This window comes from Anomalospiza imberbis, chromosome 5 (assembly GCF_031753505.1).
Source record: "Anomalospiza imberbis isolate Cuckoo-Finch-1a 21T00152 chromosome 5, ASM3175350v1, whole genome shotgun sequence".
NCBI lineage: Eukaryota > Metazoa > Chordata > Aves > Passeriformes > Viduidae > Anomalospiza > Anomalospiza imberbis.
In genome coordinates, this window is record NC_089685.1 from 13,877,593 (window position 1) to 13,893,247 (window position 15,655).

The following is a 15,655-nucleotide window of genomic DNA, read 5'->3' on the forward strand; positions in this document are numbered from 1 at the left end:
GCCCTGGAATTTCTCCCATAAACTACAAATAATTGGGATGATTTACCCTTAGGTTTAATGTTTTCCATACTGCAGAAGGAACCTTTTACAATCTCTTTCCACCTAAAAACCACAAAGGTTTACTAGAATCAGTTTTCTATTTTTTTTATAAAAAGCACCATTTAGCAGAAAAATACAGAAGAATCTGAACTCCGTTAGCTATTCCACTTTAATATTAATTACTTAGAGGATAATTTGCAAAGAGAAGAGACATAATTTAGAGGTTTAAAGTGTAGGATGTGAATGAATGTGTCAGTGAAAATAAGATCCTTGACTGATGAGGATAAATTAAAAAAAAAATTAAGAATAAATAATAAGTAAGAATTTATGTTCTTGGAACGGCTTCTAATTTTGCAAAGATGAAATATTTCAAGACATGAGGAAAGGAATGAGATGTGAGTTCAGGCAATAATTTAAAATGTACATAATAACATGTATATTGCACCTTCAGGACATTCTTGTAGCTTCCAGAATATATTTTTTAGCTGGCTCAGAAAAATGAAAATTTAATATTCTAGAAATATAGAAAAGGAGGTCTATGGTGAAGAAATTAAAAATCTTATAGAAAACATAATCATTACTTTGGAAAGAAAAAATGGAAAGGACTGTTACATCCTTGACCAGGAAAAAGACTGAACATCTTGCTTATACTATTCATGTTAAAAGAAGCAGCAATCATTGAACAATTTCCTCAGGCATATTTCTGCTTTGTTTTGGGTTTTCTTCCTTAATATTTTCAAAAGCCAAAGAAATAGAAGAATAACAGCAAATGGTCTTTCTGTAACAGAAAAGATAGGATTTATCTCCAAGTCTTTGAATCATCTGAGAATAAAAGCACTGTACAAGTAACCAAAAGTGACTAATGGTTCATGGTGCTTAAATAATTAACTACTTTTAAACAACTGTGATATCAGAAAGCACTTATAAAACCAGCTACTTTAAGGAATCTCAGAGAATCCTAAACCTGAAACACTTGGAATAATTTTTCAACTACAGAAAATTATGCCCCTTCTATTATCCAGCAGCCCAAGTCTGAGGAGGATTTCAAGGACAATGTGTGTTGATCCTGATACCTCAGACAGTAATGGCTTATTGCATTTTTCATGCTTGCCAAATTAATGACTGAATGATTAATCATATCTTATATGTAATCCCATTAGCTCCTGGTTTCAACCAGCTACTGAGAATGCCCCACCAGAGGTGGAGAGCAGACACATCCATTCCCAAGACACATGAGAGGTTCAACATGATTGGGTGATATTCACCTACACATAAAAAATACAATCAACTTCTTTAATTGCCATCTGCCTTTTGTAGTATTGAGTCCAGCATTAACTGAGATTAGAATATTACCACCCCACACAAGTTTATAATAGAACTTTACATGGTCCAACTCTCATTAGAGCTGTTCCAAAATCGAAAAATTCCAAATCCTTTACCATATACATATATATATATATATGTATATATATATGTGTATATATATATGTATATATATCAACATTTAACCAAGTCCTTTTCTGAAATCACAGAATTTAATTTGCTAAGAAATAACTTAGAGCTTACTATAACAAAATATTGTAAAGATTGTGCAATCACGTTCTTTTACTACTTGCTAGCAAAATAACATATTTGGATTAAAGAAGTCTTTTAACCAATTTCCTAGCAAGATAAAACGTGAAGTACACAGTACTCCCAAAATCAGACTTTTATATTTGGATGATTTTTTTCTGGAGTTTAGCCAGTATATCTTAAAAAAATAAAGTTTAAAAAATCACACATTTGTTATGTGAGTCACGATCTAACTAGCAAAAGACAACATGAGAAAAAAGAAAATCCTTCATGAAGTTTTTTAATGTAACTCTCTCCTCCAGATTTTTAATTACAGTTTTAAAAGTTTAAATGTTTTTTAAAGTGATTTATCAGATAGATATTCCTAAATATTCTCTGACCAATATAAGTACTTTCTAATGACTGCTTCAACAAAGCTCTTCTCATCTTTCCATCAAAAAATTAAATTACAAAACCTTACCTGGCTTTTGATTATTTTTAAATTAGACCTACTGCCATCTTTAGCTTTTATTACTGTACAGTGAAATAGCAATTATTCTGAAATTATTTTATTATATAATAGCCTCCCACATATTCTATTTAAATACCTATTAATGAATTCTTTTAATGTGCCAAACATTGAATTCATATTTTTGGGTTCTCTCATTTAAATAGCATGGATACAAGTTTTTCATTGACAGTAATACCATGTCTTCAAGGTACTGGCACAATACAATTAATTCACGTATCTCAAAAGAGAAGTGGGGAAAATATAATCTTTCACATTACTTACACCATTGTTACTGACCCGTTATTTACATAAACCTTTCCTGAGGTGTCATTTCACTACTGTTCCTGATGATTTGTGGGCTTATTAGATTTCATACTTCCCTCCGAAGTTCGCAATATTCGACATTTAGACAGCAGGACGAGATACATTTCCCTGGAACTATCAGACAAATCTCATTGTTGGAATATGTCCTGACTAGTGATTCACCCGCAAATGAAAGCTTACAATTCAATATAACGCCATCTAATAGGAGACACGGATTAATTCTTATAGGATCACATAATAAAAAGGGCAATCAGAAATTCACTTTATGTCATTACAATAAGGATTCATCATGCTTTTCAATTCAAAACCATCACAGGCCTCATAAATTTGCTTGGGTTTAAATCTGATGCCAGAACTCCAGTGCATTTTTATCCCTTCACTGGAAGAATTTGGTTCCAGGAAATCTTTTCTCTCTCCCTCTCCACCCTGATCTCCTCTACTTGATTGAATTATTCAGCTAGATGAATTTAACAATGCCACAGAAGAGGATGGGTGGGAAAAAAATCCAACACAGCTACCCCAGACCACACAGTTATGTCAATAAACATCAGTAAATATCCTAACAGATATGCAGCTCACATCTATTTTTTTGCTACTCCAGCATATTTCATTTGAGCAATCTGTATAAATTAACTGGGCCAAAAAATGTTTTTGGGTAGTGTAAGGTACATTTCTCCTTGAAATATGTATGACTAATGTTAACTCAATAAATGCTTTCCTCCATAAATGAGGTCTTTATTCTTTTCATTTCCCTCAAAGAAACCAGAATTACAGCCCTCTTGTATCAACATTTTTCTTTCTTGCAACATGTTATGGATATCTGTGTTGCCAGACTAGACAAACTGGGGCAAAACCAATGGAGAACTTGTTTAGTCCAGTTGTTCTCTGCCTTTTCCTAATCAACCACTAAGGACAGACTGAAAGGTTCAGAAAAGAAATCCTATCTCCATGAATACTGAGAGAAAACTAAGAATCAATCCTTCTGATCCAAGTATTTTCTCATTGCAATATTTTAACTTTTAAATCCCATCCTCCTTTGCGCTTCTACTTTTTATAATTTCACTGATTAAGCCAAGATGTTCCAATATAGTCCCTGGATCAGTTATAACACACTTAGTCTTTTAGATTTTGGACAAAATATGCCATTCATATTGCTTATCATCTAAATAACCCCCTGAAAACAGCTTATTTAAATCTTCATTGCTGTGATCAAGCACGACAGACACCTTCTCTTCTACAAATGACATTACAAAAATTCCTTGTAAAGACTGTCTCTTTCTCAGCTCGCTGTTTTAAGCTGAATTAATTGTTGGGTTTTTATTCCACCTGGCATTCTAGCCTTTTCTCTCCTCATTCTCTTTATTGCAACAATATTTACAAGCCACCAAAGAAGAACATTAATAAAGTAGAGATTGTTTTTAACAGTAGTAATATAAACCAAGATCATAGCACATTTAATTGCATTCTCAGGAAGAGAGATCCTGGAAGATCTGTAAAGCCATGGCATGACAGCATTACACCTTTAAAATTACATCACCAAAAACAAACAGCAAACTTTCTTCTATTGACTATAATATATCAGATGCACCATAAATCCACTAAGAAAGAAATTATGAAAAAAAATCAAGACTCATCTGCTACAAATAGTTATGATGATGGGATGGATATGCAGAAAGTTGAGATCTATTTTAAACACCAGTGATTACAAACTAGTTTTTAAAAATACTCAAAGGAAAGATTCAGCTTTTTTTCAGAAAATTTGAAACACAAAAATACTTCTTCTAGAGCGGTGTGAGAAGAATATGGTCTGTTTTCTTACAGTCTGCCTCTAAACCCAAAAACTCTCCCAAGTAACCTACTCCAATTCATTCTAAATGGTTAGCCAGTGAACCAGATATATTTAATGAAAAGATATTATTTCTGAGTATCCATTAAAATGTGAAAATTGAAAATATCATTATGGGTAACTGCAAAAGACGAAGCCACCTGAGCACCAATAAAGAACACAACACTAGCTAGGAATGTAAGTAAAACAGAATTTGGACTCTTGCATCTAAAAATCACAAGTTCAAATATAAACTGGATTGAAGGACAACAAGAGACAATTTCTCTCAGTTTCAGTCCTGGTGGAAAGTGGGCATTTATTAAAATCTTCATAATGTGCATCACTGGCTATCTTGAAGCCTCAGGAAGGAGACCTGTGACTGAAAACGTCTGAGAAAAGATAAAATGAATCTTTTAAAATGTTTCCTACAGAGATGGGACACAATGGCAGGGCAATGCACTGAGCTATACAAGTTTTGTGGGCAGTACTAAAAATAATTTAAGAACAACTGCAGCAGAGCTGACTTTCCATTGTATATATTTTGATGCTAATCTTATGTAATACATTTGGTGCTGATCAGCATTACAAAGATCAGTGCTCTAAAAATATCTGAACATGACAGATAGATAGATAGTCTTCAGCCTGTATCTCCATCCATTACATTCACTAAAAATAGAATATTAAATTATAGAAGGGCTTGGTTGCACTGGCATGCCAAAAGGTGTCATCTGAAAGAAATACTTGGCTACTTGAAGAGAGGGCTGAACATTGAAGTGTTAATATCCAAGAGTTTTCTTGCACCCATCCAGCACTATTCTAAGTTGCCAATTAGCCACAATGCCATGGACAACTGTACTCTTTTCAAGGTCTAAAATGCTGGTAGAAATACCAAACGCTCTATGAAAACAAGTCAAGTACAGCTGACAAGCACTGCAGATAGAAAAACATGTGGAAAGCATATATTTTGAAGTTCTGGCAATCTAAGAAAATCTTAAGACCAAAAGCAATAAGAAGAAAATCACATCTCCTAGCTTTTGCCTTGGAGATTTATTTACAGCAGAAGGAAGTATGAATTCCAGATGCAAGAAAAAAATTACTCCAATCTGTCAGCATTTTAAGCTTCCTCTTGAACAGATTTTGCATCTCACTTTTGTTCAGTCTCAGTCACAAACTGGCTACACCCACAGCTGTAAACTAAAGGGTGCCAGGAAAGGTCCCTGGATCTGGCACGTGATTGTCTGCACCGCTAAGCTGGTAGGACACTCATCAGCAAGTTCTTGGCCTGGGCCAACAGCTACCTTCCCCAGCCTCCAGCTGCAGCCCAGGAGAGGCAGCCCTGCAGACACCATGGCCAGGAGGGCTCTGGCAGCCAGGCACTGCTTTGGGGAAGGGGAGCCCTCCCCAGCCAGGAGGCACTGCCTGGCCCCACTGGCCACAGTGCCCAGGGGTGCTGTTACCCTCCCATCTCAGAGAGATGTTCACAGCTGGGATGGCAGCTTAAGTCCTCAGTGTCTGTCACAAACTCTTACTGACCTTGTGCTCCCAAACGAGAGAGGCAGACACTGACACAAACAGCGCGGTGACAGCATGGAGCAGTTCAATAGACAGCCTTTCTGCAGCAAAAACAAACACATCTTGCTGATCCTTGAAGTGAGGCCAACACTAATCGGAGCAAACCTTGGTAATACAAATTTGCCTTCACACAGAGGAGACCAAGCTCATCTACTTACTTACATTTACTGTTCTGAGGACAGTTACGAGTTTTCAACACCCATACTCTCTCTGAAAAACAAACCCAGACCATCTGAGGACAAGCAGTGACTGGGATATGCATGTATATAGTGTTTGCCTCTGAAGAAGGGGTCGACACAACAATGAATTGGTACACTTTTCTACTTTGGCTTTTTTTGATATTTACTTTCTTAAATTATAATGCACTAAAAAATCTGTCATCAAGCACATGCTTCTAATCATTATGAGAGATAATAATACTTTACAATAACATTGTCCTAGTTACACAGTCTAGTACCAGTTAATTGAAATGTAGATCTCAGCAAATGCTCAGAAGTTTAGAAATAATGTATATTAATTTTAATCACAGAATTTTTATGTTAGAGTCACTTTACATTTAAACATTAAGCCAGTTAAATATTCAGAACTGTTTCACAACATCTGAAATCCAGTTTCACCATTGTATTCAAAAACAAGATCAGGCTAAATCAAAGCTTCCCACTTACTTCCCAAGAAACCTTTTGTACCAACATATTACTGCTCATATTACTGCTCCAGTGCTCTGCAACTGATGCACATTCTATAACCAAGCATAAGATTACATAACTCCAATATTTACTTAAGTAAATATAAATAAATCTCAATATACTACTGAGATCCAGGACAGTGAGAAAGAGGCTGCCTACTCTATATCACAGATACCATCAGCTGATGCTGACTTTTCCCTCAAAACAATCCAAAACCTTAAAATGTCATTCACCCAAATGTTCCACACAAATGTTCTTATGCCTGAAGTGTACATCACATCATCACTTCAAGTCATCTATCACTTTTGGGATCAGTATAACAAATTCTCTCTCATTTTGTCTCGTGGTATGTCCAGTAGCAGAGGTCACCAAAAAGTGATTCAATGTCCTGCCCTCTGAGGATATGTGACAACTATTTGAACCTTGGTGCAGTGACTCTAATTTTTGAGACACTTATGTATTCTCTTTAATCTCAAAATTTGCTTCTGTTCCTGGTTTTATAGCATTTTAACTTTGAAATACGCACAATACACCATGTATTGTCTTATGTTTTCTTAAGAAGACTGGGGAAGAATTCTTCAGAATGCCAGGAAGGACTGTGCTCTCTGCACAGTGCTTAAAAGTTTCCAAGTGGCAAATGTGATAATCACAAACACCACAACCACTGCCCAGGCTAAAATCCTGATGAGAAGCCAAGCCTCTACCACGAGCTATAAAGGACAGTTTAGTAGCTGAGGGCAAAGGTCAGTAGCTCTCCCACAGCACTGACCTCAGCCTGTGTTTCAAACCTCTGCCTCATTCATCTGCTTTTGTGATATATGTGGGATCAGTTCAACCACACTGAGTTAAGAGAATAATAAAAATTATTCAAATTCTCTACTTCCTTCCTCCCTCATTACACCCACTCTCCATCTCCACATTTTGAGGGCTTCCTCTCCATGACTGCTTACAAGTCTGACAGTGGGAAAGATCTCCATTATATCATCTGCCTGCAGCCTCTTGTCTGATGGAAAGATCCCTTTTTTAGACAAACTTATTACTCCATAAAATATAATATTCCATACTTAGGAAACATTCCAATTATAGGTAATCACAGCTCCCACCAATTTTTGCCTTTTCTACCCCAATCTCAGAAAAAAATCTGCCTAGTTTAGTATGGCCATGAAAGTTTTGGCTTTGTCTGTACTTCAAGCAGACATGAACTTTCTTTGCTTGTGCTCCAGGCTGAGTGAGTGTTGTGTTCAGCAAGGTGCCACAGCTGAACTGGTCAGCATGGACTGGAGTGGAGCTAAAATGTGCTCTGCCATCTGGCAACACAGTACAGTGAGTTTGTGTCTGCCTAAATCATGTAAGCACACAATATCCTCATACAGAAATGTTTTTAAGACAGTTTAATCCATCAGAATTTGCCAGCATAATCGCACCCACCTGCTCTGCAAAGTAAGTGGGCAATCTCATTTTTACAATCCTGCCTCTGCCAACAGCTCTTTGCTTGTTTATTGGCCAAAGGATAAGGTTGTCTCTGATGATGTCTCTAGTGATGCCCTGTGGTAGGAGGAGTCAGAAGACACAGCCTCCATCAGACAAGGCAGGAAGGATTGCTCTGGGACTCTGATCAGAATTCATAAAGATAGTCTGACAGGATGACTGTAACTCTCGGGAGGAAACTGGTAGAGGTCTCCAGGTTCACAAAGTAGGAGAATCACACCTTCTCCAAACAACTGCATGTTCATGTTCACAGCACAACACATTTCATCTATGTGCACTTGGTGGGTGTGTTAGTGTATTTCAATCCACCCACATGACAAGCTGAAAAGAAACAGCATAAAAGTAAGAGAACATGCAGTACTTACATTCAGGTAACTGAAATCATCACTCTAAAACCGGAAAGAATGCAACAAAAGTCTTGTGCTGGGAAGGGAATAGACTAGAGGACCAAAGAGTGCTCTTCCATCTTCAGTCTCTATGGACAATGGATCTTACAATTTATTTTTCTGCTTGTTGGCAAAATTACATATCTTATAAACTTCCAAAGCTATTAACCCTCAATGTTTCATGACTTCTCCATCAACAGCAAACAAAAATATAGTGATTGTGAAGTCGCAAAGAAGAGATTTTTAATTATAAGAGAAAACACAACATTTCAAGTACATTCAAAATTCAGCTCAGTAAATGAAAAAATTACAGGTAATCAACTGGGGAAACACAGTTTTCTTTCACTTTCAATCACTAGAATACCATTTAAATTTTTTTCTATAAATAAAGGAAAAATCTGATCTAAAGTAGCATATTAACAAAACTAAACATGAGTTCTAAAGACTGTAATCAAGGAGGCATCTTTTCCAAAAATTAACAGACCAAGCCTGTTCCCTTATTATGGAAGATTACTGCAGAGTATTACCCTAGAGCAGTGGTCTTTGAAATGGGGCACATGCACCACCAGGATTAGGCAAAACAAAATGGGGTGCATGACAAAAATATCAAAACTTCAACGGTACATGTATAAAAGTTATAAATAAACAAGTATACATATAAGAGGGTGCATGCTCCAAAAGTTTATACTGATAGGAATGCATAACCAAAAATGTTAAGATTACTGCATTAGAGGATCCTGCCACACAATCATTACTGCCATGTCAAAGGCATGTAATAAAGATGCTGATAAGTTTTAAGTTTTCTTTTACACTTCTCAACTATCAGTTAAACAAATGGGTAAAAATATCTCTAGGAAGCAGATTTATGAGCTCCTATCTTTTGTTAAGGAGCATGAATTCTCATAAACACCCTAAATTACTCCACTTTTTTTTTTGTTTTCAGGAAATGCAACTTACTGCCTTCTCACAAATCTCTTCCCTTCACGGTACTTATTGTAAGTATTTGATGAAAGAGCTAATTTTCCTGATGTGGCCAGTTAAACAAGAGCACAACATGTTGTATGTATCAATCAAGACAGATGATTAAAGGTATTTGCAAATGGGAATGGATGACTCCTCTGGAACTGAACAGAGGAGAAAAGTTAGGGTTCTTTTTCATCGAGGCTACCTCACTTGCAAGAAAAAGTGGCCAGTGAACAAAATCTGGCTCAGTAAACAGACCTTTTGTTAAAATCTATGCACTGGATTACAAGGTGGAAATCCAGAAGAGGAAAATTTTGTTCTTATCCAAAACACGATGTTCAGATTTGTTATCTTTTGTAATCTGTAATGAGAAGGATGTGGAAATGGTGACTAAACAGAAATCTGGTGGTGTCTGTAATCATTATGAAGATGTCTGGCCTATCTGTTTTAAGGAAAACATGAATAAGAAGAAACAAAATTGCAATGGCATAAAATATACCAAGCACACTTTCTCAGCACCACAAAACACAGGACGGGTGGTGAAGATGAAAGCTAATACTCTTAAATTAACAGAAATATTTTTTTAAATCTAGTGCAATTCTAATTAGCCCTTCAGACTCTGTATAGTAAGAACATCTGCAATTACACTGAGTGAAATTAGGACAATAATTCTGAATGCTGCATGGCATACACCAACCACACCAAGCATCAGCAAGGGATTGACTAAAGATGCACCCAACAGCAGAATGTATCTACATAATGCTGCTTCCAGAGATAATTATCTTCTCTGAACCAGTTAATAAAAGAACAGGTCTCAGATGCAGCAAGCTCTTGATGTGGGGAAAGCTGAAAAGGGTACAAAGTCATAAGTAACACAAACAAGTGTTTTGGATTTACAGGAAGAGGCCGTTTTTGCTCTAAGACTGCATGTTCAGACTGACAGATGCTGCTTTTGCTCAAAGGTAAAACCTTTGAATCTTGAGTAACATTTTCCTTGTTATTTGTCTATTTAAGAATACCTGGAGAAACAGTGATGAAATCTCAGTGAATTCCTTGTTTTGTGAAACTGAGTAAATAAAAACCCTGACATCGACATCCGAATGTCTCAAACTTTTTAGAACTGCTTATTTCAGATTTTCACCTTTCAAATCTACCTGCAATATTACAACATTAAAAAAATTAATTACTTTTTAAAGTCTCCTGCCCCCATCTTCCTTCACCGAGAATTATGAGATGGTTTTGTTTACTTTTAATTTGGAAGAGAACTCAATTTCAAATTCCTCCAGGAAATTAAATGCCCATCTCTAGCACTGCTCAACTACAGCTATCAGACATGAAGCATCTGAGCGGATATGTTCCATGGTCCCCTTCTCAGCTTTGGAGAGGAGGACTATTGTTGACTCCAAGCTATTGTTGGAGGCTGGATTGCAAGATTGAATTAAGATTGCATTCTTGGCTAAACCACTAAATCATAATGAAACAGTGCTGTCTAACATAGCTCCTATTCTACATGTGGTGCACATTTCAGGCTCAATCTGTCTGCCCAAAAATAGGCACCAAAAAAAGGCGAAGTTGTTCCATATTATATCCAGAGGGCTGGCAAGCATGGCACAGGGCAAGTGGGAGAGCCATGCCCTGCTGGAGAGGCAGCTGGAGGCTAGGAATGATATTTCAGCACTTCAAAGATGACTCTGACACTTATATCTTGGCAACTGTGTTGAGCACTTCTGGCTTTTAGATTTGTAACGTGTATCAGCAAGGAAAAAATGAAGTTTAAAAAAAGGTAGCTGTGCAATATTATTTTACAATTTGTAGGTATGTGCTTCAAGGACATTGATGTTCATCCTGCCAGCTTGGCTAATCCCATCACTTAGCTTTTCAGTGTTTCAAGTTCGCATTTTCAGTTGTTAAATCCAAGAAGTTCAAGGGCTTACATTCCCTCTTTCCTCCTACATTCTTTTACTTTAAGGTTAGCAAATACAAAGCCACAAATCATATACTTATCAGCTTATTTCTAAGTATCTTGGTTTTTTTAGGGTTTCTTAAGAATTTTCCAGCTGTCTGATCACAAAACGATGTTCACTTCCAAAGAATCCACTGGCCAGACTCTAACAGAGATGATAAGCACAACCCTGATATTTTCACAGTTACAGCTGAAAGGTCTATTTTTTCCCAGTTGAATGCCACTATTTGACTCTACCCTCCATGACATAAAGACAACAATGTATTTCTTTTTACCTATGATGACTCTTACCACCTACTAAAAATCCTCATTTCTGTCATAAGCAAATTTCTTTCTGAAAATATGAAGCCATGATTTTGTATCTTTAAAAGCAGACCCAACTTAAGCACTACACTTTAAAAAGCTAACAAAATAATGTTAACATTTGTTTTTATTTTAAAATTTAAAATATTCTTTAAGGTCTTCATGACTGCTTCACCTAAGTTCCTTTTCCATACAACAAGTCAGCAAACTTCCAATTCATCCAATAGACAAGGTAAACGAAGTATGTGTTACTGAATTTCAATTTTTTCAAACCTATTCCGAAATGGCAGAAATGTAAAAGTTAAACAGAAACCATACTAACTAAATTGCTGCAATGTTTTGTAACCAATTGGTACAAAAAAAAAATTAGCAAGTATCTTTCTTTAAATAAAACATATAGTAAATGAATGTTACTGGAATCTGAGTCTGCTGTCAGAATTAATGTTGTTTATTAAGTGAAAATCTTGTTTACAAATACAAGTAGTTAGTAATTTCTGGTGGGTCTGTATATTGCAAAAATTTCTTCTCATCTCTTCATAAAAAAACTATTATAATTTCAGCAACAGTCCTTAGGAGAAAATTGTTCATCTGAATTTTTTTTTTTTGCATGATGACAACATTGACTGTATTATCCATAGGCTTTTTGGAGGCTCTTACCTCCAAAGGAGGTAAAAGGATATGGCTTTGGGGATCCTTCTTCTATTCAGGTTAAAGCTAGATACCACAGCATGGTAAATGATTGAAATATATGACAATTGCAAACAAATCAAAGGTCAGTTAAATGTATGTCAAATAATACATATAAGGAAAAAAATACCCAAAATTTCTTGCAAATAATGAAAAATTGTATTTGAATAGTCTAGATTTTAATACCATAAAGACGCTGTATCATGTAGTATCAAATGTTGGTTAATAAATAACTGAATTTAACAGACTTGATTTTGTTTAATGACAGCTACAATTCTGAGTTTTTAATATGGCAAATTCAATTTGGAGTTATACAGATAAATTTTACTGCTATCAATAGACTGACTTTGTCTGAAGGCAGAATTTAATTGATCATGTTCATAAATACAATGGAAAGCTAATTGGAAGGTTTTGTCTATCTAGATTGCTTAACTGCTATGTTCTAAATCTACAAAAGCCAGAACACTGCATACGAAAAAAATTAGTATTTAGAAATTTGAAATTACTTACTAGCTGCTCTGATTTTACACCGTAAAGTTGAATGGTCTTCGCCACATTTTTGGCCACAGCTAAACTCAAGTCTGGATCAACAGCAGCCACATTTAGTTCACTGGAAGCAAAGATTACAAATCTTAATTAACAACTAAACAGTGCTGTATTGAATGCTGTATTGGATCGATAAAGAATTAACTATGAATACACAGTTACGTGGCACGTCAATTTAGAGAGAGAAACACATACAACCAAGTCTTTCCACACACTGTAATTCAGTTTACAATTTAACAAGTCATTTGGGAATTTTATGTGCAGTGTTCTTATTCTAGTAAAAATGAGCAAAGTTTAGGAATGACACTTCAGTATGAAATCACTATTAGTAAGCCATTCAAAAATATTGACAGCAATTAAGTACATTCAAGCTTTGGCAGCAGCCTTCAAACATTACAGGTGAATACACAGTCATTCAACTCTAGAATTACATGAGCTGTGCAGAAATACCCAGGGGATGCCTTAGCTTGACACAACTAATAAGCTGTGTTTTAGGCAATCCTTTATAGTAAAAGAGGCCCCCAAGGAATGGCAGGGAACAAATGAAGGAGGAAAAGATTTCTAAATCCCTTCCAGTATTTTTTGTTCATTAATGTCCCTAGATCTCCATCAGCTGGGGCTGCATTCAAAACTGCTCTGCTGATGACAGGCCATGCACAAGAACCACCATGTTGCTAGTGGTGAGTTTAACCTCTCTCAAGAGCTGGAGAAACACTAGGCACCCCAACTTGGAATAATCTTTTCTGAGAACTCTCTAGGGCCCCAAACATCATAAGCTAAAAGTCACTCTAGAAAACTCAGCTGAAATTTTGTAATTTTCATGTTGTTTTCCTTTCTCTTTTGCAAGGAGCAATATAGTATCAGTCACCACACCAACAGACATGTTCTGAGCATCTGTAACTCCCAGTCACAAGTACTGTGTCAATATTTAATATTTTATACACACACACACATACTGTGAATACTGCCCATCTTTTTTCAGATTTTATTAAACAGAGCAGTTGTTACCAAAACCTTATGAGGGAAAACACACCATTGGTAATTTAGCTATCTCATTCTACAAATTCCAGCTGGAATAGTCATCTTTACCTATCATCTTGCTGTCTTACTCTAACAAAGTATTTACACCAGGTATTATCACTTCCAGCCAAGCAACTACCACTTCCCTTTGACACAGTCAGGATAATTAAGATACCAGACATTGAGTAAAGTTTCTCTTCCTGATCTTTTATAAGCTTAAACATTAAAACTTATGTTAAAATTTCATTTATTCCAGAAAAAAACCCCCAGAAAATAAATAATAAAATATATTATTTATTATAAATAATAATAAAGAGGTGCCTATCTTGCTGTATTCAGCATCGGTGCAGCCTCACCTTGAACACCATGTGTAGTTCAAGGTCGCACAATTTAGGAAGAATGTGGTGTAATCTGAATGTGTCCAGAGAAGGGCAACAGATCAGGTGAAAGGACTGGAAGGAATGTCCTGTGAGGGATAGCAAAGAGTGTGGGCTTGTCAAGTTTGGAGAAAAGCAGGGGCAGCCTCACTGCCCTCTACAGCTTCCTAAGCAGGGGAAGTGGAGAAGGAGGTGCTGAGCACTCCTCCCCAGGATCCAGTGAGAGGAGGTGTGGGAATGGTTCAAAGCTGCATGAGGTGAAGTCCCAACTCAGCCTTAAGGAATCACTTCCGTAACAAGAGGCTGGTTAAACCCTGGAACAGGCTTCTTAGAGAGGTGGTCGATGCCCCAAGCCTGTCAGTATTTAAGAGGCATTTGGACAACACCCTTAACATGTTTGAGCTTTTGGCCAGCTCTGAAGTGTTCATGCAGTTGGACTGGATTTATCATTGTAGGTCCCTTCCAATTGAAATATTCTGTTCTATTGTGTCTTACTCTATTTTATCCCATCCTATCCTATCCTATCCTATCCTATCCTATCCTATCCTATCCTATCCTAAACTCTGACTTGATTTTTGCACTGATCTACTTTATAATTAAAGAGTAATCAACCTTTTACTGCTAAGGAAGTCTCCTTTCTAAAACTGTAAGTTACGAAAAAATACACGTTGAGTACTACTTTTACAATGCCTTATATGTGCATACCTGGCTATAGTTTTAATGATGCTGTCAAGCTCGTCAGAAGAGGGAGGATTCCGACCTCCAGGAGGAAAGACAAGATTGATGGGGTCAAACAGTCGAGATAAGGATTTTGACAAATAGGCAGCTTCATACTGTTGCAGTGAATCTTTCAAGGCCTTTTCTGGACTTTGCACATAAGAAAACGTTACTGCATTTTAAATTAAAATACACAACAGTATTAAATCTTTCCAGACATACAAACTTTGCAATACTGAACCTGTTTTTCTTTTCTGCTTTTTAAACATATGCATATAAAAAACATTCTTCTGATAAGTCTCCCACTGACTGCTCAAGAACATATTTAAGTCAATACAATTCTCATATAAAATATTCATTTTATCTTACATAAGTCTAGAATTCCTAATAGGCTTGAAAAGCTTGTTTCAGTTTGATCTTTCTGATATCACTTAGATCATGTTTATTCTATGATGTATAAAATAAAAACTGTGAATCATAACAACTGACCATTTGTCACACTCAAATGATTGCAGTGTCATCAGAAGAAAGCTAGTGCTGTTATCACTATACATACAAAACTGAATTTTCACCATTTTTCTATTTTTTTTCACCCAAAGAGACAAAAAGGTAGAACTTGTTCAAAAGTCAGAGACTTTGTGAAACACAAGACAACCCAACATTGTTAGATATATAGCTTAATGAAAAGCCTACAGCT

At 36.1% G+C, this 15,655-nt stretch overlaps 1 protein-coding gene across 4 annotated transcripts in view; it reads right to left on the reverse strand.

Moving 5' to 3' along the window:
- The window catches only part of COG5 (component of oligomeric golgi complex 5), a 172,096-nt gene that overhangs the window by 27,632 nt on the left and 128,809 nt on the right, over positions 1-15,655 (reverse strand). For all 4 annotated transcript variants that reach the window (XM_068189682.1, XM_068189686.1, XM_068189685.1 and 1 more), the window contains 2 exons: positions 14,947-15,108; positions 12,809-12,908 (listed from right to left, as the gene is read on the reverse strand). In XM_068189682.1, coding sequence (XP_068045783.1) covers positions 12,809-12,908; positions 14,947-15,108 — 262 coding nt within the window. The remainder of the gene's footprint in view (positions 1-12,808; positions 12,909-14,946; positions 15,109-15,655) is intronic.